This window comes from Leptodactylus fuscus, chromosome 5, assembly GCF_031893055.1.
Source record: "Leptodactylus fuscus isolate aLepFus1 chromosome 5, aLepFus1.hap2, whole genome shotgun sequence".
Taxonomy (NCBI): Eukaryota; Metazoa; Chordata; class Amphibia; order Anura; family Leptodactylidae; genus Leptodactylus; species Leptodactylus fuscus.
This window is the reverse complement of record NC_134269.1, coordinates 42,129,619-42,156,424: the sequence shown is the minus strand read 5'-3', so window position 1 is coordinate 42,156,424 and position 26,806 is coordinate 42,129,619. Positions and strand designations below refer to the sequence as shown.

The following is a 26,806-nucleotide window of genomic DNA, read 5'->3' as shown; positions in this document are numbered from 1 at the left end:
GCAGAGATGGAGGGGACATGAATCTGGGGGCAGAGATGGAAGAGGGACATGAAACTGGGGGCAGATGAAGGGTGTATATGAAACTGGGGGAGAGATAGAGGGGGGATATATAATTTACGGGTGACTGTAGGAGGATTATACTGTGTGTGGGCACATGAAAAATTAACGACTGGGCGGAGTCAACACAAAAGTGGGCGGGGCTAAATTTGCCGCGGCGCACTAAGCGCACCGCACATTTTGTCCCTCTTTCGGTTCTTCAAAAGTTCGGAGGTATGTATATATATATACATATAAAGCAGATATTGAGAAATACATCAAGCGTACATGGTAAGAGAGGTGGTAATGCGCACTGTCCATATATACAGAATAAAAGCAGATAATGAGAGTTACTCCCTACATACAGGACAAGAGAAATGGTACTGTGCCAGGTCCAAAAATACAGAATATGAGCAATCAGCGAAAAACTAACAAAACTCAGACTTTAAAACAATCGACAGATGGAACACAGATGTTTAAAAATGGACGTGTAAATGTATATTATAAAAACAAAAAAATCAATTTTTTTTTAATAATAATAAAAATAATAATAATAACAGGTTTTACTTATCCCCTTTGCTATATTATAATGAATTCAACTAAAGTCGTGAACTTCATACAAAAAACAACAGAGGGCTATTGTGATATCACACGGGAACATGACATCATAGGCACCACATGACATCACAATTGATGTAGAATGTGTAAAATTCTGAACCTGTCATCTTGTGTCACTTGAGCATTCAGAATTGCACCAATAACCACCAAACGGGAAGACATTTCCAAAAAATGTTCCTCAATTTGATTCAAAATGTAGGCATTGGGGCTCTGTGTATTTGCCCCTTCAAAATGTATAAGATAAGTCATTTGTGAATGTGGCCTTACAGGTTTTGTCCCATCTAGATTGAACTTAATGAAGGACTACTGGTGAACAGCTGATTGTCATGTGTTTGGGAGTTGTAATCCCTCTCTGGGGAGGTTGTGTCCTCTCTAGGACACTTGTGGTATTGCATGGCCCTCTTACAATGAGTCAACAGGACAACAATGCTTTATGTGTCGTTACTTAATGTTTCTATCTTATTACATACATATATGTTTGGAAGAATCTTACCACTGGCATATGCTTCCTCACAAGATTGCAGTTTCATTACTATATGTGACTAAGGATAGTACTGTCACCCTGTTACCCACAGCCACCAGAAGTAGTTGGAAGAGCCGGGTACAGGCAGAACCCGACCATCTGAAGTATGACAACAAACTGATTTTTTTTACTGCCTTATATAAGTCTCAGGTGGTGGTGGTTGGGTGTTTCTTCACCATCCTGAACCTTTGGGGGTCTGGTGTCTCTTTTCTCTGTTGAATAGGTCTGAATGACTGCACTGTGACCATTACTTAATTTGAGGGGCAGGTAATATTTTCCCTACAATGTTCCCTTATTGCTATGGAATAAAAGCAATTCAACTACCTGGTAGAGAACTGAAGTCAACAAGAGCGACTGCATACAACAGAGACAGGGGGTCTTGTCTAAAAATAGGAAACATTCTAAAGTGGCATCATTGACAGAAGTGCAATAAGTAGCAATGGGGCCGCATAAGAAAATGTGAAAGGTGACCCCATTTAGTAATGACCACTTTACCAGACATTGACTCATATTTACTAAGATTGGTATATCATAAGTCACTCTAAATGAAGGAGATATTTGGAGTTATTTATGCTAAATATACTAAAATGTGAACGTGTCTTATTAAATGCAAAGCTTCAGTGGTGTAACTAAAGTCTTGTGGGCCCTGGGTGCAATCTTATGTCCGGGCCCCCTACCTCATCTCTACAATGAATTCTTAGTAGTGATGGTTACGGTGTTAAGGAGTTTAATCCCCCTTAGTGTGGTTAGGGTAATCTGTGGGTCTTCTTTGTTTATGGGCCAGATGGAAGCTGCAATCTCAATACTGATACCAGTGCTTATGGGCCCCTAAGGCTCCTGAACCCAATGTGACTGCACCCTCTGCACCCCCTCAAGTTACACCCCTGCACAGCTTAATGCACGGCAGGCAGGAAAGAGTCGGGCATATCAGGTTAAAGGAGGCAATACGGCAAGACATTGTTTCTTCCCTATGAAATAGTGCCCCATCTTGGCTGTTACAAGATGTCACCCAACGTGATTGCCTACTCCCACTGATTCCTCATCCTAGCCCTAATAGATGTGAAGACATAGGAAAGAAGAACATTGAAAGTTCCTTACCTCACTGTCTTCTTCTGGAGGTGGAGGAGGGGCTTTGATCATCTAAATTAAAGACAAATAGAATATGTTAGTCTAGTTACAGACATTTTGCTTAATTTTCTTAGTTGAATTGTAACAGTTTATTTTTGCAATTTGTTAGTTACATACAATATTTAGAGATACAAGTAAAAAACATTATATTATATTATATTATATTATATTATATTATATTATATTATATATGATGCAAGGGAAGTGGTGACCTGGGCACAGATTTTGGTTTCAGAGCTTGAAATTGCACCGCTACTCTCTATACCTCCACGCTCAGAGTCTATATTTTTTTTAATAACATATAGATATACAATGTAAGCCCATAGAAGTCTATGGATACTAATTACAGATCCACGGTATATTACAGCTTATCATGTCCCAAATGACTAAAACTGGCCACACACAATCTAATAATGTTGGATGACCACCAAATGTGATCGGGGTTAGTAAGACTCTTCCCTGACGGCAGATACCAATGGAGAGAAGGATCGGTCAGTAGAATTTCAGACAGAGTTGTTGGCAGCGACTTTCTCCTATTCAGAACATATGGACATTCTGGCTAGCCGAGCATGTATGTGTATTGGGATGTCGGGTTGAAAGCTGACAGTTCTATAAAATATCTGTCCAGCTTATGCATACAAGAGAATCATGGAAGAATTCGCAGTCATGTCATCATTTTAATATTTCTTGGTGTGAAAATGACGTGAGGACTAAGACATGAACATTACATAATGGCAAGCATGCACACAGGCCTATCCAAGATGTATAGACCTAAATCAGGCAATCAGGACGCCCCCTAGAGACAGGACTGGATTTCATCACTCTCCTCGCAGCGCAGCATCTGGACTGCTTTCTGTATGTCAGTCCTGATTCTTTAAACATGTCAGATTTCCAGGAATCCTTATTGCATAAGCACAGCCATAAAGTGCGATAATGAACTGTGACCTTACATATTGTGAAGTGCTTAGATTGGGTCAATCTTATTCTATTATTTTCTAGGGTCTTTTAATTTTGCTTGTACTTAGTAGATGACCTTTTATTCTTAGATTTTTTCATGTACACAGTTGATGATCTTTTATTTTCTATGTTATTTTATGGACATACTGCTGAACAAGAATGTCCACATCCTTTTTACGGGTTCAGAAACATTTGCTCTACCAAATATAGAACCGCCACATAAGTAAATCTTAGGACTACCATATCTAAGTAGTCAGCTTGTTTAACAATAATAAAAGTAGATTTACGGGACGTGTGCTATGTGCAGAGAAGTACGCTTTCCTGACATAGAGGGAGGATAAACCGATGATTCTCCACCGCAATGCATGCTGTTTATACAAAAGCAACCAGCAGTACTAAAACACTGGATGCAAGAAAACAATTGAGGTTAAGCACATTCCACCAGCACCGGGTCACATCAGGTCCCTGTAATGTTATATGACAATGAGATCTGACACTTACCACAGTACAGCACAGAGGCCAGAACCACCACAGCAAGGCCAGAACCAGCAGGAGAAATAGGATAAGCAGGGCGATCGCCAAGATGGTACCATCTGCCTGTAGGACATAACAATATGGTGAATTCTCATTGGCTCCTATCCCACCTATGGCTCCCTATAGCTACCAATAGAAGAGTCTTCAGGACCTTCAAGAAGTACATTGGGCATGGTGCCGTACATTATTGTATTAATTCCACGGTGCTTTACATTTGGGGGTTACATACAGTACACAAAATATACAAACAGATATAATACTAACAATGACTGGCTGGCATAGTGGGGTAGAGGGCCCTGCCCGCAAGGGCTTACAATCTATGGGGAAAGGGGGATAGAGACAGAAGGAGAGGTGGAGACTGTACAGATGGCAGTGCGGTGATAGTGTTATTGGAGGTTGTAGGCCTTCCTGAATAGGTGAGTCTTCAGGGCCTTCTTGAAGCCTGTGATTGTGGGGATCAGTCTTATGTGTCTTGGTAGGGAGTTCCAGAGTATGGGGGATGCACGGGAAAAATCTTGGATACGGTTGTGTGAGGAGCAGATGAGAGGAGAGCAGAGTAGGAGGTCATTGGAGGATCTGAGGTTACGTGTGGGCAGGTAGCGGGAGATTAGGTCAGAGATATATGGAGGGGACAGGTTGTGGATGGCTTTGTATGTCAGTGTTAGTAACTTGAACTCTATTTTCTGGACAATGGGTAGCCAGTGGAGGGACTGGCAGAGGGGAGCAGCGATGAAGATCGGGGGGCAAGGTGTATTAAGTGAGCAGCACAGTTTAAGGTGGACTAGAGGGGGCCGAGAGTGTTCAAGGGGAGGTCATGGAGAAGGGTGTTTCAGTAACCTAAGCAGGAGATTAGTAGGGCATGGACTAACGTCTTTGCAGTTTCTGGGTTGAGGAAGGAGCGGATTCGATGGATGTTCTTCATTTGGAGGCAACAGGAGGTGTTGAGGGGATATGTAGTAATACATGGCTACTAGAGATGAGCGAATAGCATTCAAAATTGCCATTTCGAATACCTCGCTCCATAGGAATGAATGGACGCAGCCGGCACTATCGTCTGGCCGCTTAACGCCCCGCGTGATGGCCGCTCCCATTCATTCCTATGCGAGCGTGGTATTCGAAACGGCCGTTTCGAATAGTATTCACTCATCTCTAATGGCTACTAGTCAACAGGATGGCTGTCAATATAATACAAGTATAGTGTGAGACAACCAGAATGGAAGTCATTCCTTCTCTTATGAGTCTATGCACAGGCGTTATGAGAAAACATTGTGCCTTTGCTCTCTTGCTGCACCTGTACTTTCTGTGGACAGCAAAGAGACCCATCTAACCCACCATTTGTGCACACCCCTACTTCAGTCTAAATCACAAAACTCCACATCGAGACACCCGTCTTTCTAATTATCATTCCAAGATGTGTTGGAAATCTTCCAGCCTCTGCTTTGCATCACCGCCTCTACTTCATTATAACACATTTATAACAAAGTGTCACCAATCAAAAAGAATTCCTACATGTAAATGTCCATTTATTGCCTGTCTGCTCTTGTATGGAAAAAGGATTAAAAACAACATAAAAAAGAAAGATTAGGGAAATGTACACGGAAGACTGACTGTGACTTGTGTCTGTCTAAGCAAACGTTCATTTCATTTTAATCCTTGCAGCGCTAGACTGAGCCATAGTGCAAGAAAAGGTTACCAGGACAATCCCCGGAGGACTGAGGAAGAAATAATGTTACACAAAACGGTTCCACTCTGGTGATGTCATCTGTCCAGAAGCGTATTGTAAAAATTGTCCACAAATGAGAGAACCTACAGTGAAAACTTGTGCATGGATCATTTTAAAAGCCTCATTGGTTTTTTTGCCTTCCCCTGGATCAACAATGTAAGCGATTATAGGGTTATAGGTTGGACTTGATGGACTGATGTCTTCATCCAACCTCATCTATTATGTCACTATAAATTTGATACTTCAAGTGATCCTATGAAAATTGGGTAAATACCAAGGCAGATTCTCAAGTGCTTATGTCTTTATATGACCATGTAGCCTTATAAGAGAATATTAGAAGTGAATTTACTGACCATCTTTGTGATTCACCATTAAATATAAAGATAGTAAAATCAATGGTCAAATTCAACTTTATAAACTAAATCCATGTGAGGTCCATGCGGAGAATGTAAGATTGTGTAGTGTCCATTAGTCCAGCTTGACTAGTCCCATGCACATGGCTGCATCCGATGTGGAGTTGAGTTTACAATGGAATAAACATGGATGACACATAGCGTGTTATCCGAGTATCATCCTCTTGCATTCTGTTTTGCATTCACGTCTATGAGGGCTTTGGATTTATTCTGTTCTTTTATTTTATTCTTTCAAATATTCTTTATTAAAAATGGATGTAAAAAAACATCCGTTTTTTACTCTTGTGCACATGATGTCTTAAAGTCAGATCAAGTTTCCAGTTTGTGAGGGTAACAGAAGACCAGCATAGTCTATGGCACAGCATGGTAGAGTTATTCTCCCCTACAAAGAGTTAACCTCAAATATTCCAGAGCCCTCCTAAGTATTTACTGGCAGTAGCTTCCTAAATAAAGTTTGCAGTCACAGCTAAGTTGCTGCAGCTAAAGTTTGGTTTCTCGGTTCCAGATGTGTCACAAAATAAAAACACAAGAAAGAAAGATGCTCTCGGTGGGAGGTATGGTGGCAAATAGTTTCTTGTCACAAGAACTTGTAGCACAGAGCCTTATAACGCTCATTGGATGGTAGAAAACACTCAAACTTGGCCATAAACATTAAAAGGGTTCTACAGGATTTTTCTTTTTGATGGCCTATCGCTATGTGCTGACACACACCCCCACACCGATGGCCTATGGCTCTGTACACTGTATAGTAGCCTTGCTCCATTACTGCCTCTCTGCTCTCATTTAAGTGAACCAGAGCTGAGTTGCGATGGCATGGTTTGGTTATCTCCGTCTGACTCCGTACACTGTATGGACTTGGCAGACATCCCAAACTGTGGCCAGGACCTTCACTGATCAGATATTGATGGCCTATGCTAAGGACAGACCATAAATAAAATCCCAGTCAATGATATTACCAATTTATATGGCATCCACCAACAATGGGAAAGGGAGAGACTAATTTTCCTATATGCCCCCTGGAAACAAGGGTCGGGTAGTCTGGATCATAATCTTTGACTATCACAGATGTAGGCAATTGACAGTCACTTATCCAACCTGGTACCCCTCCATCAATAAAACACATGCTCATAGGAGATGATAGTGTTGTCGAGAAACATAGCTACGAGTTCGTTTATGTGTATGGACAGGCTATAGTAACCCAGTTCTCTATGTAACTTTGATAGCGTACTTTATCTAATATGGAAGGGATAAAATAGTTACAATCCAGGTTGTGTTACTTACACAGTGTGAGCTGGTGATGATGACCGAACTGGAGATGAAGCTTAGGCCGTCGTTCATGCTGACGTGGAGGGTAGCTGTCCTGTGAACACAAAACAGCACTGACAATCAGATCTGGAATTTTCATGTTATGTAACTATCCAATAAATCTGAATTGTATCTCTAGCAAATCTGTCCACGTGTATGGACAGTACAATGCAAGTGGCGGCCAAAATTGTGTTCTGTTAATTGTGCATTGTCAGATAGAATAAGCACTGAAAACCATCAGAGCTGGCCTGTCCATTCCCATAATGTAGTGAGGGCTGGTAACAGGTCAGTTTGGTGCTTGTCTCTTACATGCCAACGTCTTCTAGAACTGGTGCAGGGCACAGCAGGTAGGTGTCTTCCACAACAAGGGGCTTCTCGTCTATAAGACAAACCAAACATCACATAAACATGTGGAATAATAAGCTAGCTTATATATCACTGATATTGTAAGAAAGTATATGTGAATACAGTCCTGTCTAGTTTATACTGGAAGTCTTTATTATAAGGTTACTGACCACTGGAACAGGGGTCCTGAGCTCCACATCATCTCTTACTGCCTACACAACTGCAGTGAGATGGAGCTTGAGTAGGACAGCGGTGAGAATTGCACTCTGATGTTCAGCTCAGTATACAGGGCTGCCCTAGAAAAAGCCCTACATCTATATTCAGCTGTTTCTACCCCATAGACACTAAATAGGTCTTCATGTTTGGACACTGCTCCATTCAAGCACCTCATTATTGCAGTCGTGTAGTTAGGAAAAATGAGGAACTTGCAACCCATCTTCTAGTGATAGTTGGGACTCCATAAATCAAACATCCACAGGGTGATAATTCTCTTTGAAGGGGGTTATGCCACCAAAATTATTTATCTTCTAACCATAGGGTAGAGGATCAATACCTCATTGGTTGGAGTTTGAGACCCGAACGATCCCAAGAACAGAGGGTCCTTTTTCCCCCTCACCACATTCAGCCTTCTTGATGCTGGATGGCGCTCCCATTCATTTCAAAGTACAGAACTCGCTCACGTCGTCCACCAATTGTCATGCCTAAATTCAGCCCAACTGGCTGAGTGTGTAGTGGAGAGAAAGGACCTCCTATTCTCGACTCCAAGCATAAACTGTTTAAAGGAAGTGAATCTAGTCTTTCTAACAATAGTGCAGTTCTTGGGTTGTGTCTGGTATTACAGCTCAACTCTTATTGAAGTGAATTCAGTTGGGGTGCAATACCAGACACAACCCATAAACCAGGGGGGAGCTGTGTGTATAAAAAATAAAGAAGACCCATTTCTTAATCTTAGGCCCAGTTCACATCTGCATTTGGGGATTCCGTTCTCTCCGCATGAAAAATCTCTCAGCATTTTTCGTGTGGAAACCGAGCGGAAACCACATGGACCCCTTTATAGTCTATGGGTTCCGTGGGTTTCCTAAGGTGACCGCTTTTTTATGTGTATTAGGCTTAAAAAGCGGACCCCCTGAACGGAAACCAAGCGCAGATGTGAACCAGGCAGTACCCAAGCCTTCATCATTTAGTCATACACAGCGTAAAGAACACACGAGCCATAACTCTAAGGGTGACTCATTTTTATCTGTATCATGATTTTGGAAAGACCCTTCTTTACATGAAGGAGGAGGTATCATTAAGAACGAAAAATATACTTACTGAGGGACGTTGTATCATTGATTCTAAAGCTGCAGAGAACTCGATCAACATTGCGGGCGTATCGAAATCCATTTCCCCTTACAACCACTTGAAAGGACTCTACAAGCAGATGTCGCAAATCATACACATATATACGGAATATTTTATGACTTTTCTCTTCTTGAAACCCCTGCTCAGACACAGCCAAGCACTGAATCCATTTCTAACTCCAGTATCTCCCATCATTTACTTATTGCTGATTATTCCCAGAATTAATATATAGAATTAGAACATGTTTATGTATCCTATAGACTGCGTCCCATACTTATACTTACAAATACAACCCCCCTCTAATCTCCATCTATTAAAATGTAAAGTGTAACTAAACTTTATTTATTTCTACATAAATCCATAGTGCAGGTAAAGGGAACAAAAGTTTGCAATATACTTTGCTATATTATATTGTGTCTTTACCCATTACTCCCGTCTCTACTCTTTACACAACCATTGTCAGTTTACAATGAAGTGTATGGAGTATAACAGTAAAAAAGATACAGAATATGGTTATTAACCATTCCAGTGCCCAACAGCTCAGCCTGTGGGATGCTTATACTATGTATTAGTATCCATGATTATTTAGGCTAGGGCTGTATAGTTAAGTAACATATGAGTCGATGTCACACTATGACAAAGAGCTTAGTGACTAGAGTCTCATTGCAACTTACATGATGCATCAGTAATGTAACCCTGCTGGATTTCAGTACATTTACATTCACATTATTGTGGTTGGATCAATTCAAGACTGTAAATATTGCACAGCCAAACAGTCATCATGTAGCCCTGGTGTGATAGTGTGATGAATATGGTACTTACCTCCAGCACATATACTGGAAGGCTCTGCAGCCAGGATTTCTATACAGGACATCTTTAGGATCTGCATGTCATAGAAATATATAATGGGGTCAGTATTATGGAAGCATTTCAGTATCCGATTAATTTCTTGTATTATACACTTATTATTTATGATTATTACTATTTATTTTAGAGCATCATTAAATTTAATGGCGCTATGCATACGAAGATGCTTTAGGCCAAACTCAAATCTCATCTTTGGCTCAGGCTAAATGTATATGTCAGGAAAAAGGGATGCAAAAAGCATAGCCAAGTACACTTTTCCTTTCTGTATACTTTTTGTTACAACACTTTTTGCTCCAATGGAGGAACCCATTAAATGGATCCATCATGTGCTTCTGTTAAGACCTGAGCTAAAGACAAGAAGTGAATGAAGCCTTATATACATAGTACAAAAAAACAAGTACAAGGAAGATATACTGAGGCCTGGTTCACATCTGCATCGGTAATCTGTTCGAGGAAGTCCACATGGGGACCCCTGAAAGAACTACTGAACGCATTCACAAGCGGTGTGCAGTGAAAGCACATGGACCCCATAGACTATAATGGGGTCCGTGTGCTTTTGACAGTCTCCACACGAGTTATGCAGACAGGAAAGTAGATCGTGAACTACTTTTCAGTCCGCATGTTCCATGTAGAGACCATGCAGAAAGCACATGATCCCCATTATAGTCTATGGGGTCTGTGTGCTTTCACTGCACACCGCTTGTCAATGCGTTCAGTAGTCCGCTCAGGGGGGTCCCTCGATCGGATTACCGATGCAGATGTCAACCAGGCCTACATGATTGAACTGGTATGGTAGGAGAGAGCACACGGTCCATGAGGGCTAACAATGTATGAGAGAAGAAAGATGGAGACAGTAGGTAAGGGTAGCAGGGTGGTGGCAGCAAGGGTGCTGTAGGCTGTATGCTTCCTTGAAGTGGTAGGTTTTCCTGGTGCGGTCAACCTGTTTGATCATGGGCGACAGTCTTATCAGTTGTGATAGTGACCTCTAAAGTTTAGGAGATGATGAAATCTTGGAGACGTTGTGGAAGAAGAAAACCAGAGGAAAATGAAGCAGGACGTGTTTTGAGATTATACAGTATATGGGGACTGTGAGATGAAGGAACAGGATGTGGACACTAGACAGCCTTCTATGATGTGGATTTGAGTGACTATATTGGCAGAGGAGAGAGATAGAGGAACAACAAGAGGCTGAAGAATTGGTGGAGAGCAAGAGCGATAGATGGGAAACCACAGAGAAGACTATTACAGTAATCTAACAGTCCATCTGTAATTTTATGGGAACCTGTCAGGTGGTTTTTCAAGTCTAAACTGACCCCAGTGTGGGCAGCATCAAGTAATGATGTTTCCAATGGTGCCCTTCTCTAAGATTTCTTTTGCTCAAAAGTCATAAGATCTTAGAACCTTAGGTCAACATATACAAATGTATCTTCACTATTCATGTTGCCAGAGCTAACTATAGTCTTATCTTGTTAGAAATGACTATACAAACTGCTATAATGTTATATAGTATGGCGTGCGCGGCTAATACTGTAGTTATCTGCTAAAGAAAATGTCCCTGTGAAAATATGCAAAATATGTATGAAGATATAATGGTTATTGCGAGGACTAGTCATGGGTCACATTCTGAATACTTTCACTTAAGAGTGTAGATATCCTCACTATCCTCACATTTTTGCACCAAAGAGTTTTTCCAAGAATATAATCTGTAAATTAAATTATTAGTCTATTAAAAGAAAATATTAAGAATATTCGTTAATGTATTTGGCTATAATAAACATTGTACTCACTTCTTATATCTCTATGAACGGAATTATTTATTATGGACTATATTATGGATTTATTTTAATGTTATATACTATACTATGGACATAGTAAAGGAAGGAAACAGCAATTTGTCCTATTAGTCTAAGGGATCAGGACAAAAAAATGCAGTCTGCATTGGGCAATGAAGTCCGTCAAAATTTGTGTAGGACCAACCACTGGATTCCTACAATACAATATGACACTTTAATTTCTTGGCCACCCTTTCAGCCCAATGATTATCTATCAACCTAAACATAGTCTCAGAGAAATATAGATAGACTATAAGTGCTTGTGAACTGACATTGCTAAAAAAAAATGGCCTGGGCGCATGCGCAGTAGCCGTAGTAGAAGCAGCATGCTACTGCGCATGCGCCCAGGCCATTTTTTTTTAGCAATGTCAGTTCGCGAGCGCCGGAAGAAGACGGGACCCGAGGACATCAGAGGAAGAGGAGGTGTGGCTGAAGAAGACGGCGGACCCTGAATGCCCACCCACCGTGCACGATGGGTAAGTAGATCACATTCTGTTTTAGGGTATTATTTTAAAACTGGGGGGTAGTTTAATATAACATTTACGGTGCCTGAATAGCCTTTTTAAAGGCTATTCACGCATATGTGGGGCTCTATCAGAATGATTTTGCTGATAGAGCCCCTTTAAGTCAAAACACAACCTATTGAACTCTATAGAAGAGTGCTGTGAGCATTCTCTGTGCAAACAGTGGAAGGAATGATCTGGCTCCATCACCTATTTTCAGTGGCGGATCCTGTGTTATCATCATATTTAATCTCCAAGTGGTCATTGCGAAAACTGGAAATTTTCCTGATTTTTTCCAATAAAGGTAGTGGCAAATTAATAAAAACAAGAACTAAAAACTAAAAAGATAAAAATTGTTGCCTTAAAAATTGCTTGAAACAAAAGGTTCTCATTCAAGATGACTCATCAATTCTCTTGACATGTCTGTTGTATTACATAGTTGAATCCTTCAAGAACTAACAATTCTGGATAATCTTTTCTTATAGCTCTGTGTTGCGTCTCTTTTACACCGACTAGAAATTTTTAAATTGACATATGGGCGCGTGTTTCTTCATACTTTGACATTGTCCAATCAGTGCTGACCATGCCAGACTGTATATGGACACGCCTCTTTGACAGGGAAAATGGTAACATCCAGTTGTCAATTTATTTATGAACATCTGCATCAGAGTCTGTCCAGTGCAGAATCCATCTGAAATCAGAGATGAAAAAGTCCTGGAAGTCTGATAGTTTTCCATCAGTCAAGGTCAGTGAGAAGATAAAGGATACCCAATGGACCTCATTTTAGTCAAGGAGTCCCTCAAGATCAGTTGTTGTCCATCATTGTTAAATCCGTTGCAACCAGAAGAACAGAGGAAGCATCACAGATGTGAACTCACTAGATTTTTTTTCTCATGGGAAATGCAAATAATTATTAAACCAGACGTATCAGAAGTGGTGAGATGTCCTCTTTAGACCCTATAGAGCGTGCGGTAAAACTATCCATCACCAATCTAGTCTTCATTCTTTGGTCTATACATAAATTCTAAATTGAAGATCAAAGATTCTTGGGTCAAGGATTGTAGACCCGTAACATTGATGCATTGGACTACGTTGCGACATGAAGTCTGCTGTTTGTAACAAAAGAAAACACCCCTCGTACTTTATTGGGTGCCTTGCACAGTAATGAAACAGTCATATGATACCACATGTAGCTTCTGGAAAAACAATTATCCCAAGTTGCAGATTTTCCCGAAGACATTTTATGCAGGATTTTGGACTGTAGCCATGACTCCTTCTGCTACCTCATGGAGCCCCTGACTTTAATATTCTGCTAGACAACCTACAATTATTGCTTTTTCTATATATTTTACAGCATTTAGCCCACTAACCCACTAGTGACACTTTTGAGAAGACGGTATCTTCTGAGATTTGTTTTTCTCATTGACTGCTCCTGCATGCCTGAATCTGCTTGGAACTTCCATACTTGCCTTCAGGGCTCGACAGATACAGATCACAATCCTTGGCTATGATGAGATTGTGTTCTGCTGGAACCTGCTCTTATCGTCGTATTACTAGCAATTATGTAGGGTTTCGCATTTGCTATTTAAGGTAAACCTAAGCAAACCTGCCTATGGAGCCATAATACTGACTAAATCTAAACTGCTGGAGGGATTCTTCTAAGGTTAGACATCTCCTCGCCTTTGTGTTAAAGGTGAAGTGACATCTTAAAATAACTCTTCACATTCTTTCCAAGTACAGATATAGAGTATTGAACGTGGAACAGTCTTGCTAACTTTTTATACATGAACATGGCAGCTGCTAATTTTGTAAAAAAATAAAAAAATTTATTATTACTTCCATGTGGTCTGTGCACCTGGATCTCCACCAGTTACATTGTTGCTCCAGTCCCATTCAGTACAGGTCATGAACATGATCAGAAATCTCTCAATGGTCCACATTTATTAAGTCAATATCAGTTGTTGGTATAAATGACTCAAGAAAAAGTGAGAAATCATAAAATGTACCCATTCTGAAATGTGATGAGAAAAGTAGTGGGCCCTCTAATACTCAATACTACAGTTTTTGGCATTAATCTATGCTTGCTCATAACAGGCACAGATTTGATAGACTGCTGTGCACCCATTTTTTATGAGATGTGTTGGCAATAATGGATGCAATAGCAGTTGTACCGTAGTTGTCGGTTGTGCAGAGGCAGCAGTTGCACCCCGGCTTTGGTGTCTGTGAAATGTGAGAAGACATATAGGCATGTTGTAGACCAATACTTGTTTTTATTCACAATTATTAGCAAAAACAAACTATTACCCCCACAACTTCTGACTCCCTTGTGCCATTTATAATACTGGTATCTCCCTTTGTAGCACTGGTCACCTTTTATGCCCCACAGACACCAAAGCCGGGGTGCAACTGCTGCCTCTGCACAACCGACAGCTACAATACAACTGCTATTGAAGCCAGTATTGCCAACACATCTCATAATCATAATCCATCATTATTATTACCTTAATAATATAATAATAATACATTTTATTTATATAGCGCCAACATATTCCACAGCGCTGTACAATTTGTAGGGTTCAAATACAGACAGAAAGATGCATTACAAAGAACGTCATTTCACACAATGGGACTGAGGGCCCTGCTCGCAAGAGCTTACAATCTATGAGGTAGAGGGGGTGACACAAGAGGTAGCGGGGCAGCATTGCTTATACAGAGGTCAGACACTTTTGTAATAGAGGTTACTGTCATTACATAAACATAAAACTGTATGAGCCGTCACCAGTCGTGTCCTTTAACATGTGGATGGAGCTTGGACCTATAAGGTTAGCCTGAAATGGCATCATACCATGTGGGGAAATGTGGGAGAGGGGACAGAGGAGGGTTAAATTTTGGGGATTCTAATTATAGTACGGAAGGGTTTATGTTAGAAATTGTGATAGGCCTGTCTGAAAAGATGTGTCTTTAGTTTGCGTTTGAAACTGTAGAAAGTGGGAGTTAATCTGATTGTCTGGGGCAGAGCATTCCAGAGAAGTGCTGCAGCTCGGGAGAAGTCTTGTATACGAGCGTGGGAGGTTCTGATAATAGAGGATGTAAGTGTTAGGTCATTGAGTGAACGGAGAACACGAGTAGTCAGTGTTAACAATTTCCATATTATTTTGTGTACACAGCTCCTGTGCAGACCAATGTGTCTCAGTAGTTACTGACTGGAAAGAAAGCCCTATCTAGGTTATGTTTGAAGTTATGCCCCTTTCTGTTCATCTTCTACACTCACACAGTATATTCAGAATATATAAAGGACACCTGTAAGAAAGTATGACTACTGTATAAAATTATACATGCTTTTTGCAACCATGGAGAGACATAGAAGCTGCAAACAAAATGACAATATTTATAATGAAGACTATTTGCAAAAGTTCTGTCATTTTTTTAATTTTAGATTCACTGGACCAAAATGATGGATACTTCAAGAAATGTATTTTCCATTACCCCATCACTTTATATTTTCACATTTCTCTGGAACATTGTTATACTCATAATTATGCAAAATATGCAAGAAGGTAACATCGATCTTAGTCAGATCACTCTGTTCTTATGTGAGGATAAAATGATTCTAATGAAGACATTATATCCAAATTGGTGTTACTCACCGAGCCTATGACATCATGAAGAGCCTCAAAACCTCCATTTACAGGAAAGACATGGTCCTTGCTGTCAGCTATCCGAGCCAGCTGTGTACATAGGAGGAACGAGAGAGAAATGATGTAACAGATCAAGAATCACACAGGACACATTGTTGGCCAGTATTATGCCTGTACAGATACCAAGGAAAGAGTTTTAGTAAGACTTAAAGAGAGTTTTCCTACCCCCTACCCAAGCATAGTCAGCCACCTTTGGTAGATCTGAAGAAAGGAACTTTGAAGTCTTATGCAAATGAGGCAGTTGGAGCACTAGAGGCGGGCCTTCAAGTCCAGAAAACTGCTCCTGCTGCTCAAGTAGAATGGGCCATGTCATAGCAATGGATCAACTCTCAGTGCACAGGAGTGGTAGGTGTGTTCCAGGGTGCTGAAGGCCCGCCCCCAGTACGTCAACGGTTGTTTATCACTGCTATGTGCTCTATAACATTGTGGTGACAGCTGAATATGCTTTGGGGAGGTGTCAGACATCCTTTGACTTTTACTAAGAAATAGTAATAATAATCTATCTATAATGTTCCTTAACACCCATGTTCAGAAAAATATATGAATATGCACCATCCAATTCAACATGTGACAAGAGCCCTGACTAAACATGAATAACACAATGGGGGGAATTTACTAAGACTGGTGTTTCGCATCCCTGTCTTAGGCCTAGTTCACATCTGCATTCGGTATTCCTTTTGGGGAGTCCGCTTGGGAACTTCCCGAATGGAACGCAAGTGGTGAGCTTATGAAAGCACATGGACCCCATAGACTATAATGGGGTCAGTGTATTTCCCACGCACCGTCTGCACGAGTCATGCAGGGAGAGAAGTACTTCATGAACTACTTTCCTCTCCACATGACTCTTGCAGAGACCATGCTGAAAACACATGGACCCCATTATAGTCTATGGGGTCTATGTACTTTCAGTGCTCACTGCTTGTCAGTGCGTTCAGTATTCCGCTGCAATACCTCTGCATGGGAACTATATAACATATGGATCATCTACTACCTGCTCAGTACACTATAGTATTTGGCCTGACAGCAGCCCCATACAGCTGATTGGTCAGGGGACCAGGTATATGGTCAGATGTTATCCTATCCTAACACTAGGCCATCAAATAAAAAAAAATATCCTACAAAGCCTGGATAAATTATCTGGAGATATCTGTGATTTTCTTTCCCTGATGAAACAGTAGCCCTGGACGGTTATAAAGTGTTACATAATCCCGTGAGATCACTATTCTGTATGTAATGTCAGATTCAGGGGAGTATACTAGGAGTGAATTGTTGCATCGATATTACACTCCCAAGTTCTTACCCGTCTACCATTCTAATGACCTGTACTTACAGCAGCATAGATCCCTATCATATACAAGAGTATGGCAGCATCTCTGGTGCTTTACTGTATTAAAAAGCCATAATAGTAAAGAGGCCATTGAATACCTGCCAGTACAACTGCCTGCAATACATCATCTGCTACACTGTAATATAATATGTGTTATACTATTTATCTGAATATACACTTCTATAATTCTGTGTATTTATCTAAAACATTGTGTCATATTTTTGGTTTGCAGCCAGGCATAGGTGGCGTCAGGAAAAAATAACTGCAAGGCATGAATTCAACTGAAAACACAAAGGATATTATTATTTTCTCCTACGGCTTCAGAGCAGATTATACAGACAGAATACCTGCGTCTCATTGAAGTCTTTCACCCCCACACAATACACCTGGGCTCCCAAGTCACGCGATCTGTTTGCCTAAAAGATCACAAAATTTGTACGAAATGTTAATAAACAAAAGATTAACCTTTTAATGCCATAATAAATAGTTTGTTTCATTCTATTCAGTGAAAAAAAAAAAAGGCTTCAGTTTTATGAAAGTGGATAATCCCTTTAAGGTTTCGGGCCAAAGAGAGGTGTGTGTCATAGTTACTCAACAGGTCATATGCACACAAATATGTCGTTGCCATCCAGATTGCTATCTATCTCACTCATATCTATCTATCTCCTATCTATCTATCTATCTATCTATCTATCTATCTATCTATCTATATATCTATCTATCAATCTATGTCATATCTATCTATCTATCTCATATCTATCTATCTATCTATCTATCTATCTATCTATCTCCTATCTATCTATCTATCTATCTATCTATCTATCTATCTATCTATCTATCATCTATCTATCTATCTATCTATTATCATCTATCTATCTCATATCTATCTATCTATCTATCTATCTATCTATTATCTATCTATCTATCTATCTATCTATCTATCTATGATCATCTATCTATCTATCTATCTATCTATTTATCTATCTATCTCCTATCTATCTAAATATCTATCTATCTATCTATCTCCTATCTATCTATCTATCTATCTATCTATCTATCTGTCTGTCTATATATCTATCTCATATCTATCTTTCTATCAATCAATGCCAAATTCTCCCATGAATCGGCAGACATCGAAACAGAATACAGAACCTGCGGCACGAGACACTTGGCTGATTCACCCCATTCATCCGAGACTAATCTGCCAGTGAAAGTTGAACCAGAGAGCTGGGGAGGGGAGGGGGGGGGGGGGGGCAGAAAACGGAGAGGAATTTGTGGCACTTGAGGATCCATTCACACGGAGTTTTTTGGCACTGATTTTGACGCTGAATCCGCATCAGAATCCATGTGGAAAAAAGCCTCCCATTGACTTCAATGTATTCCTTTTTCCGCTAGCGGAATGAACATGGAGTTTTTGGAATCCGCATTAGAATCCATGCCCAAAAACTCTGTGTGCATTGACCCTTAGAAGTAGACAGTTCCTAAAATGCAATATAATTTCGGCACCTGCCATGTACTATATAGCACAAAATGCATTTGTAATTTGCATATGAGGCTCAGTAAACCTTCCAAAGTGTCTCATATGGCGTTGTATGTTCCATCCATCACAAAAAGTTTTCTCGATTTTACACAGTGATCTGTACCTCTCGTTCTGCATAATAAAAGAGGTCCTCGTGCAGCTCCCCGTCCGTCAGTGCAATGATAACACTCGCCGTCCTGTAACCTACACAGATGAAAACATGAAATAGGGTTATTTGTCTGGAATCATCTGTACTAAACCTGGGAAACAAAGCTTGAATAGAACACAGATATAGGCTAAGTAACATGGTGTTTCCTAGTCTTTACTGGCAATGTGAGAAAAGACTAAGAAACAATTTAAAGGGACAGCATATAATTAGTTCCACTGGAATCTTTCCTATATCTAGATATGACTGTTCTATACTTGGTATGGTGCCCCCTGGTGTTCTTTAGATTGCTTCTTGCAAAGGCTTTCGAATGCGTCCTGTGGCAGAGGTCGCACACGCTCAGTAGCTTAGTCAGACTGCTTAGATACATAGGTGGTGAAGTGATAATAAGAGTTAGAAGTGGCTTCTATGCACCATGAATGAATACATTATTTGGACATCCTAAGAGGGAATAGAAAGAATACATAGCCACTTGTAATGCACCACGCATGATGTCACAATACACAGCTAATGTGCACAGTAGCGTAACAAAAATACAGAAAATCATATCTCCATGCCTGGATAATGTAGTCAGTGATGTCACAGAACAGGAATAATGCCACAAGTGATGTCAGGGCAAGGGGTGATACACAGAGCTACAGCAATGTGAGGCTGTCGGCTCCAAATCTAAATTCAACTCAAGCATCAATACCTATGTATAATATATTAAATACATAAAAAATATTCACATACCTTTGTGGTTTTCATGATAAATCTGTTCACTAGCCTGGATAAATCAGAAAAAATATCCATTTCAGTCTTAAGGAGGTATTCCAGGACTTTTATATTGAGAGTCTTAAGGGTGTAACTTGAAGTTCTTAGGCCCCAATGCAGATTCTGTAGTGGTGCCCCTACTTACCTTGTGCCATTTAGAATAGTGGTATATTTATGTGGCAGATGGATCTTTGGGGCTGCTCAGGATCCAGGGCGCTAGAACGACTGCTACCACTACATCCCCTATAGCTACACCCCTGGATAACGTATCCTTAGGGCAGGTCATCGATATCAAATTGGCGGGATTTTGACTCTCAACACCCACACTGATCAGATGATTGAAGGGTCTATGGGTCAGTCAAGGGCTGGAATCTCTTTCTAGCAATGTCTATTAGTCGAATGATCCTTCTGCAGTTCAGTCCCATGCAAATTAATGTGACTGAGTCAATGCCAAGCACAGCCACTTCACTATGTACAGCATTGTGCCTGCTATACATTGAATAGGCTGCAGCCTCTTCAATCAGCTGATCATTGGGGTGCCAGGTGTCAAACTCAACTATCCTAAACAACAGCCATTAATATAAAAGTCCCAGAATACCTTTGACAAAAAATAAGCCGGTTCTTGTTCTTTGGCCACTCTCGTTTAGGCCCCCTGTGACTGTGTTACCCTTCGTTCACATCTGCATTCAGTATTCCGTTCGGGGAGTCTGCATGGGGAGCCCCCGAACGGAATACCGAACGCAACTGCAAGAGGAATGCAGTGGAAGCACAAGGACCCCATAGACTATAATGGGGTTTGTGTGCTGGTCGTGTGCTGCCCGCACAAATCATGCAGGCAGGAAAGTAGATTGTGAACTACTTTCCTGTTCACATGATCCCTGCTGAGATCTGGTGGCAAGCACGCGGACCCCATTATAGTCTATGGGGTCCGTGTGCTTTCACTGCATTCCTCTTGCAGTTGTGTTCGGTATTCCGTTCGGGGGTCCGCATGTGAATAAGGCCTTAATTGTTCTGTTTCAGTGAAAAACTAGTTATTGGGCACTTCAGTGATGTCGGCCATATTGACATCTGCCTGTAACTTGTGATATATCATCCCTATGGATAAATACAGACATATAAACAGAGATGTGGCAGAAATAGAAGGGTTAATAGTTGACTTTCAATTAGCAAAATAAAGTGAATTAATAAAAAAGAAATGTAAATCACATCAATATTTGGTGTGACCTTTGCTCTTTGGAGGAGTCCTGGAAGTGATGATACGGCCCCGGCAGAGCCCTGATCTCAACATCATCCAGTTTGTCTGGGATTACATGAAGAGACAGAAGGATTGGATCAAGTCTAAATCCACAGAAGATCTTTGCTTAGTTTTCCAAGATGGCGGGAACAACCTCCCTGCCGAGTTTCTTCAAAAAGTGTCTGCAAGTACTGAGAAGAACTGATGGAAGGCAAAGGTCACACCAAATATTGATGGGATTTAGATTTCTCTTTTCTTCATTCACTTCTTACTTTGAAGCCTTTTTTCACATCTGCCTAAAACAGTAATGTACAGTACTTGCCCCAGTGTCCTCATGGACTAGACTGTGACCTAAAATGACCCACTTGCCCATTGACTCATGTTGTAAGATGTCTAATTGATGGGTTATCATCACCACATTTTTCTGATCATCGCATTTCCAAGTTCTTCAGTCAGTTTTCTCTAATTTTATTCATGTGTCACTTGTTAACGGACGAGGTTACTGCAGGGCTTGGGTGGATTGTCAGATCTTGGCCCTTCGTTATCCTCTATTTATAAGACTCATGTAACCACAGTGTAATTCCCCATTCTATTACAAAATTAAAGGGAAGGATTTCAATTTTATGTTGTATAATAAACTGGGAGCAATTTCTAGATCACTACCATTCCTGGATTAGAGAAATGGACAAATACAGATGGAGCTGAGTTTAGTTTGTCTATTACCAGTAGTGTCATGACTAGGCTTTCCATCATTCAGTTTGCTGTCCCACTATTGTCAATTTTAGCTGTGGAAATGCGAACATTTTTACTATAGATTAAATAAGAGAAGAAAAACTGCAGAGAAAAATTCAGCAAAACCAAAATTCTATAAAAATAATTGCAGCACGTGGGGCCTTAGTGGGGTTTTTTTTGGGTTGAGCAGAAGGTAGAAGTATAAGATCTTCCTATATATTCTCCATTCCTTTTGTAGCCATTCTTGGCTTTGGCTAAAAAAAAAACCTCAGGAAAATCTGTAACAAAAGAAACGGTGTTCTGCTATGTGGGGACTTAGCCTAATAGAATTTGTAGTCAGAAATTAAATGGGACTGTCATCCTGTAAAAGAATGGGTTTCACTTAGTTATAGAAGTCTTTGGGGGTGGGGAGGAGCTGCTGCTGCAGAGAGCCTGATAAATGGGGAAAGAAGCATTTTTTTCTTTAATAAGGTATATTGCAGAGTTTCTCATATTCACTTGTACTACATGCATATCTAGTAATAAATGTATTGAGGGTTACAACTAATCTAAAATATAATGATGTATAATTGTTCGGGGAAGGTAGAATGTAATAGACCTGTGTCTGTTTTCAACCTAGTTGTAATACAATCAATGGGATCTGTTTGTGTCCTTCATAGATCGGATCAGTTTTTGTCCATTTTTCCATTCTTCTGGTCCTCCAAAGCAGCAGTCCCACTTGGTCACGTGCACTAGGCCTTGGGCTGGACGTTGTGTAGCATTTGTGATCTTTTTACTGGTGTTTTATTAGGGAAAAAGCCATATAAAAGAATATGAAGAAACTACTTAAAAAATACTTGAAAATACTTAATATTTTTTCTTACCCTCTCAATCCCTTCGTGCATATAAGTGTCTCCTCCAGGGAGAACTTTCTGTAATTCATCCAGACCCAGCTTGATCTGCTCTCTGCATAAAAATTGCAAGAAAAAACCCCAGCATAACTAAATATGACCATAAACAGAGAAAAACGTCCCATCCATTTCTCGTTGAGTACACTCTGCACCACACATCTCACACCCCCCGGAACACCCATGTACCCCACAACTCCCCCCACACAGTACACCCTACACCCCACATCTCCCCCCACACAGTACACCCTACACCCCACATCTCTCCCCACACAGTACACCCTGCACTCCACATTTGCACCTCTTGTGGCCTACAAACACTGGTGCTAAATATATACTAACTATGTTAAGGCCACATTCACACACTGTTTTCTGGTGTATCAGTATTTGTAAGCCAAAACTAGTAGTGGGTCTGAAACACAAATGTGCAAATATCTAACTTCTGAATATAACAAGAATATTCCCGCTCACTAGTAGCAAGTAATCTCAAAACCAGCAAGGAATTGAAATCAGAGCAGCCTTTGTAACTGAATGTGAGTGCTGAGCTGCAATGCCGGACACAGCCAGTAGGAAACCTTGGCGCTGTCTATGGAAAATAAAGTATTAATCTAATAACATGATAAGTGATGAAGGTGACATTAATAACGTAATGAATAATGCTCACAAAGCCGCCAGCTCCTTTTGTACCATATGCAATTGTTCTGTAGACTAGTAAAGCCAAACATTCCTTGTAGTAAAAAATATAGAAGAAAAAAGTGTTTTATATAAGACACGGCTCAAACCACAGGTTTTATAGAAAACATAAGTCCAGTTAAGACTCTTCGCCAAATCTGAGGCCTGGTCTCTTAATGCTCACCTGTCATCTGTCAGCCGCATTAGCGTTGTTCCTCTTGTGGAGAACACAATGAAAGACATTCGGAGCTGAGGGCTATAAAGAAGGACAAAACACAGGAAATTGCTTCATGACATGAGTCTTGGATATATGTAGAAGCTTTGGACTAATCCCCCAACCTCCGAAAAAGTAGGATACCTGATGTACTGAACAGCCCATGGAAACCCCTGAACCAGTCTACTTTCCTTCTGGTTCTCTTGGCAAGTAACAACATTAGACCAATATATAGTAGTAAGGCCTGGTATACATCTGCGTTGGGTATTCCGTTCGGAGAGTCCTCTTAGGGACCCCCCAATGGAATACCGAATGCGTTAATAAGTGCTTAGCTAAGAAACCACACAGGCCCCATAGACTATTGTGGGGTCCGTATGTTTTCTGCCCGGGTCCACACTAAGCATGCGGAGAGAAAAGTACTACAAGCAGACTCCCCAAATGCAAATGTGAACCAGGCCCTAGACAGAATCTGTTTAGATACCACAACTGGGTGGCCCCAGGTGTAGGCGCAGAGAACAGGCGAACCCCCGGCGGAATAACATTCTTATGCACTTGATAAAGGGTAGTATGACCCAAAATGCGTTGTGTTCTGAACCTCAATAAAATTGTATGAAGTTGATTGAAACCTATTGGGTGAAGCGCGGTCCTCTGTTTATAGTCTTTGGCAATTATGTTTAGATACCACATCACCACACCATGCTGCTTAGATACCACACCAAGCTGTTTAGATACCACACCACAACAAGCAATGACATTCATCTATTTTGTCTCATAGCTTCTTCAGCAAAAGGCTATCAATTTTGACTTAAATTTTGGCAAGGAGGAGACACTGAGTCCTTGTTCTTCCGTACAGCCGTATACTTCAGAGCACTAGCCATTCCATATGCCACCATATGTTCCAACTGATGGAGCATACAATGCAGAATCTATAAAATACCTCTATTAGGGGCCAATAAAAGTCTTGGCATCTGTGGCATCTCGGAGGTTGAACAGGCCCGTTCCACCACTATACGTACAAGACTTACTTTGGCCATATACATCATAATTGTTGTCTAAATGTTTGTTCAGTTGTTGCTTCCATTTCCCACCATACACATGTACACATGCAGATTTTCTATAGGGATAGACATAAGGAGAGCGGAATAATCCTCCACCAGAGAACTTTGGCAGTAAATTATATTCTCGAAATCAAAGGATTGCTTATGTTAAAATCCAATTGCCTGAATTGCCATCAAGGTTCAGTCAGGAAGACCCAAAATATGGTCATCTGATCCCTTAAAAAAATTGGTGGGTTCAGTTGTTTTAAAAATAATATGTATGGCCACCTTTTCAGTAGGTAAAGCCAGATCATTTTGGGGGTTTAGAGCATACCTGACCACATTTGGGTTGGGCTGGTAGGCAGAATTGCACATGAAGCTTTGCCCCTTATGAGCCTGGCCATGGCAAGTATGGTTTAGAGGAAAACTGACCTGATAAACCTCTCTGCCAAATGTTCCACAAAGTTATAGATTTCACTCCAGTGGTGCAGGACACTTCCAGACCTATGGAAAAAAAAAGATACAAGGTTTATGAAGATTAATACTTGTAGATTGCTCAAGAGTCTTTCTACCAATGAACAATTCGGGCTGAGACTTTATTTTTAATACCAAACACTTGTTGGTGTGCTTAAACATATGAGATGTTGGACTATGGCTTGGGAAACTAACCATCAGCCCAACACATTGATGGTAATATACTAGGAACCTTTCGTCTTGGAAATGCTGAGCAATTTCCAGGTAGCATGTTATAGAGCAGGAGGAGTTGGTTTATGGGCCAGATAGAAACTGCAATCTCAATACTGCTGCCAGTGCTTATGGGCGCCCTAAGGTTCCTGGGCCCTGCTGCGACTGAACCCTCTGCACCACCTCAAGTTACGCTCCTGTCTATCTAGACCCAGACTGCCATGAAGACTTTTCTATGCAAACAAACTTTTATGGTTCCCCCACATATTCATTTTGCCCCCTCCCCCTTCATGTCACAGTCTCCTCATTGACTATATGCTATTATCCAACTTTTTGGTTCATTTTCTCCTTTCTGACAGCAAAAGCCTATGTATACCAAATCTCCTTCACCCCTCTTACTCCAGTGCACCAGAGAGCAGGGGTAATACATTTACTTTATCTAGACTGATAACTATCAAAGGAATTTAGAAAGGAGATCAAAGAACTTTAATCGGCCATAGTGTAATGAGGGTGACCTGTGACCCCTCTTGTTTATCGGCCCAGTGGTAAATTTATAGTTATGCCAATACTTATGGCCCCCTAAAGCTCCTGGACCTAGATGCAACTGCACCCTCTGCACTCCATCGCATTACACCTTGCCTATCAGTGATTGCCTTCTCAGTATAGTGTGCATACAGAGATAACGGTCACTGATTAGGACCGCCCACTGGACTCCTAAGACCAGAATGAGACTTTAAATAATGTAACTGAATAAGTAACAATTTACCCGGAATTTCTTCCCACAAATCTATACATCAATCTGATGATCTCCTGCACTATAAGATATTGCTGGGAGATCTGACGCCTGGTTCAGTGAGGCAGGGTCCCTTTAATAATGCACTGATCAATGTATAATCAATCCAAGAAAAAAAAGTCCTACTAAATCCGCACATTATCTTTAGATTGTTAACATACTCTTATGGGATTATAGCAACCGAGAAAAGTCAAGTAATACTGAAAATATGTCATCTGATAAAGTTTCAGGCTGAAGATCTCAATTTCAGTCGGTAGAATTAAAACCACTCTGTAACTTTAGTTTCGCTGAAAAGTTCCACTTCTTGTAACCTCAGATCCTTGGACCTTTAAGGACACAGAGCGTTAGAAGGACAATGAATCCCAGGCCTCCATATCTCTACAGTACACTGTTTATTCCAGTCATGCTGGCCAACTTTATAGCTGAGATACATCATGTGGATTTAATGAGTTACCATAAATATTGTGAACTGCGAGCTGCTGACTGAGCAGATCCTCCGCGCGTCGCTGCCAAGACATGCGAGAAAAGGATAGACTGTAAATTCCTGTATGGAATCCATTCCATAAGAAAAGCCATAGCAGCAGTGGTGATACTGTGCCGATACACTGCGTTCTTGGTAGGGTCCTTAAGCTACTTTCTAAGGATCCTTTACAAAGCCAAGTCCTCCAGGTGGCAGAACACGGAACGCGTAAATAGGAAATTGCAAGTGGTAATCTGATATGGGCACTGCCATGATATTCCTACAAGACTATATTAATATATATTCAACATCCAAAATCTGCATATTCAGAAAGTTAACATCTTGTCTGAGGACAGCACTCCTCTGAGCGTGGCCAAGAACAGCTGGAGAACCTAAAGCTGCCAAAGTAAAATAATTATATGAAGATGTAATTTGGCTGTAAAGTAAGCCTAGTTATTTTCATTTAGAACTTTATATATTTCTAAAAAGCTGCCACGTGGGC

At 40.7% G+C, this 26,806-nt stretch overlaps 1 protein-coding gene across 1 annotated transcript in view; it reads right to left on the bottom strand.

Moving 5' to 3' along the window:
* ANTXR1 (ANTXR cell adhesion molecule 1) overlaps positions 1 to 26,806 on the bottom strand; it is a 122,375-nt gene that overhangs the window by 65,890 nt on the left and 29,679 nt on the right. Inside the window, exons 2-14 of the mRNA XM_075273035.1 lie at positions 24,800 to 24,871; positions 23,301 to 23,372; positions 22,421 to 22,502; positions 19,571 to 19,604; positions 18,797 to 18,876; positions 17,501 to 17,569; positions 15,776 to 15,856; positions 9,749 to 9,809; positions 8,897 to 8,995; positions 7,547 to 7,616; positions 7,214 to 7,292; positions 3,764 to 3,859; positions 2,276 to 2,317 (exon numbers count right to left, since the gene is read on the bottom strand). Of these exons, the coding sequence (XP_075129136.1) occupies positions 2,276 to 2,317; positions 3,764 to 3,859; positions 7,214 to 7,292; positions 7,547 to 7,616; positions 8,897 to 8,995; positions 9,749 to 9,809; positions 15,776 to 15,856; positions 17,501 to 17,569; positions 18,797 to 18,876; positions 19,571 to 19,604; positions 22,421 to 22,502; positions 23,301 to 23,372; positions 24,800 to 24,871 (937 nt within the window). The remainder of the gene's footprint in view (positions 1 to 2,275; positions 2,318 to 3,763; positions 3,860 to 7,213; positions 7,293 to 7,546; positions 7,617 to 8,896; positions 8,996 to 9,748; positions 9,810 to 15,775; positions 15,857 to 17,500; positions 17,570 to 18,796; positions 18,877 to 19,570; positions 19,605 to 22,420; positions 22,503 to 23,300; positions 23,373 to 24,799; positions 24,872 to 26,806) is intronic.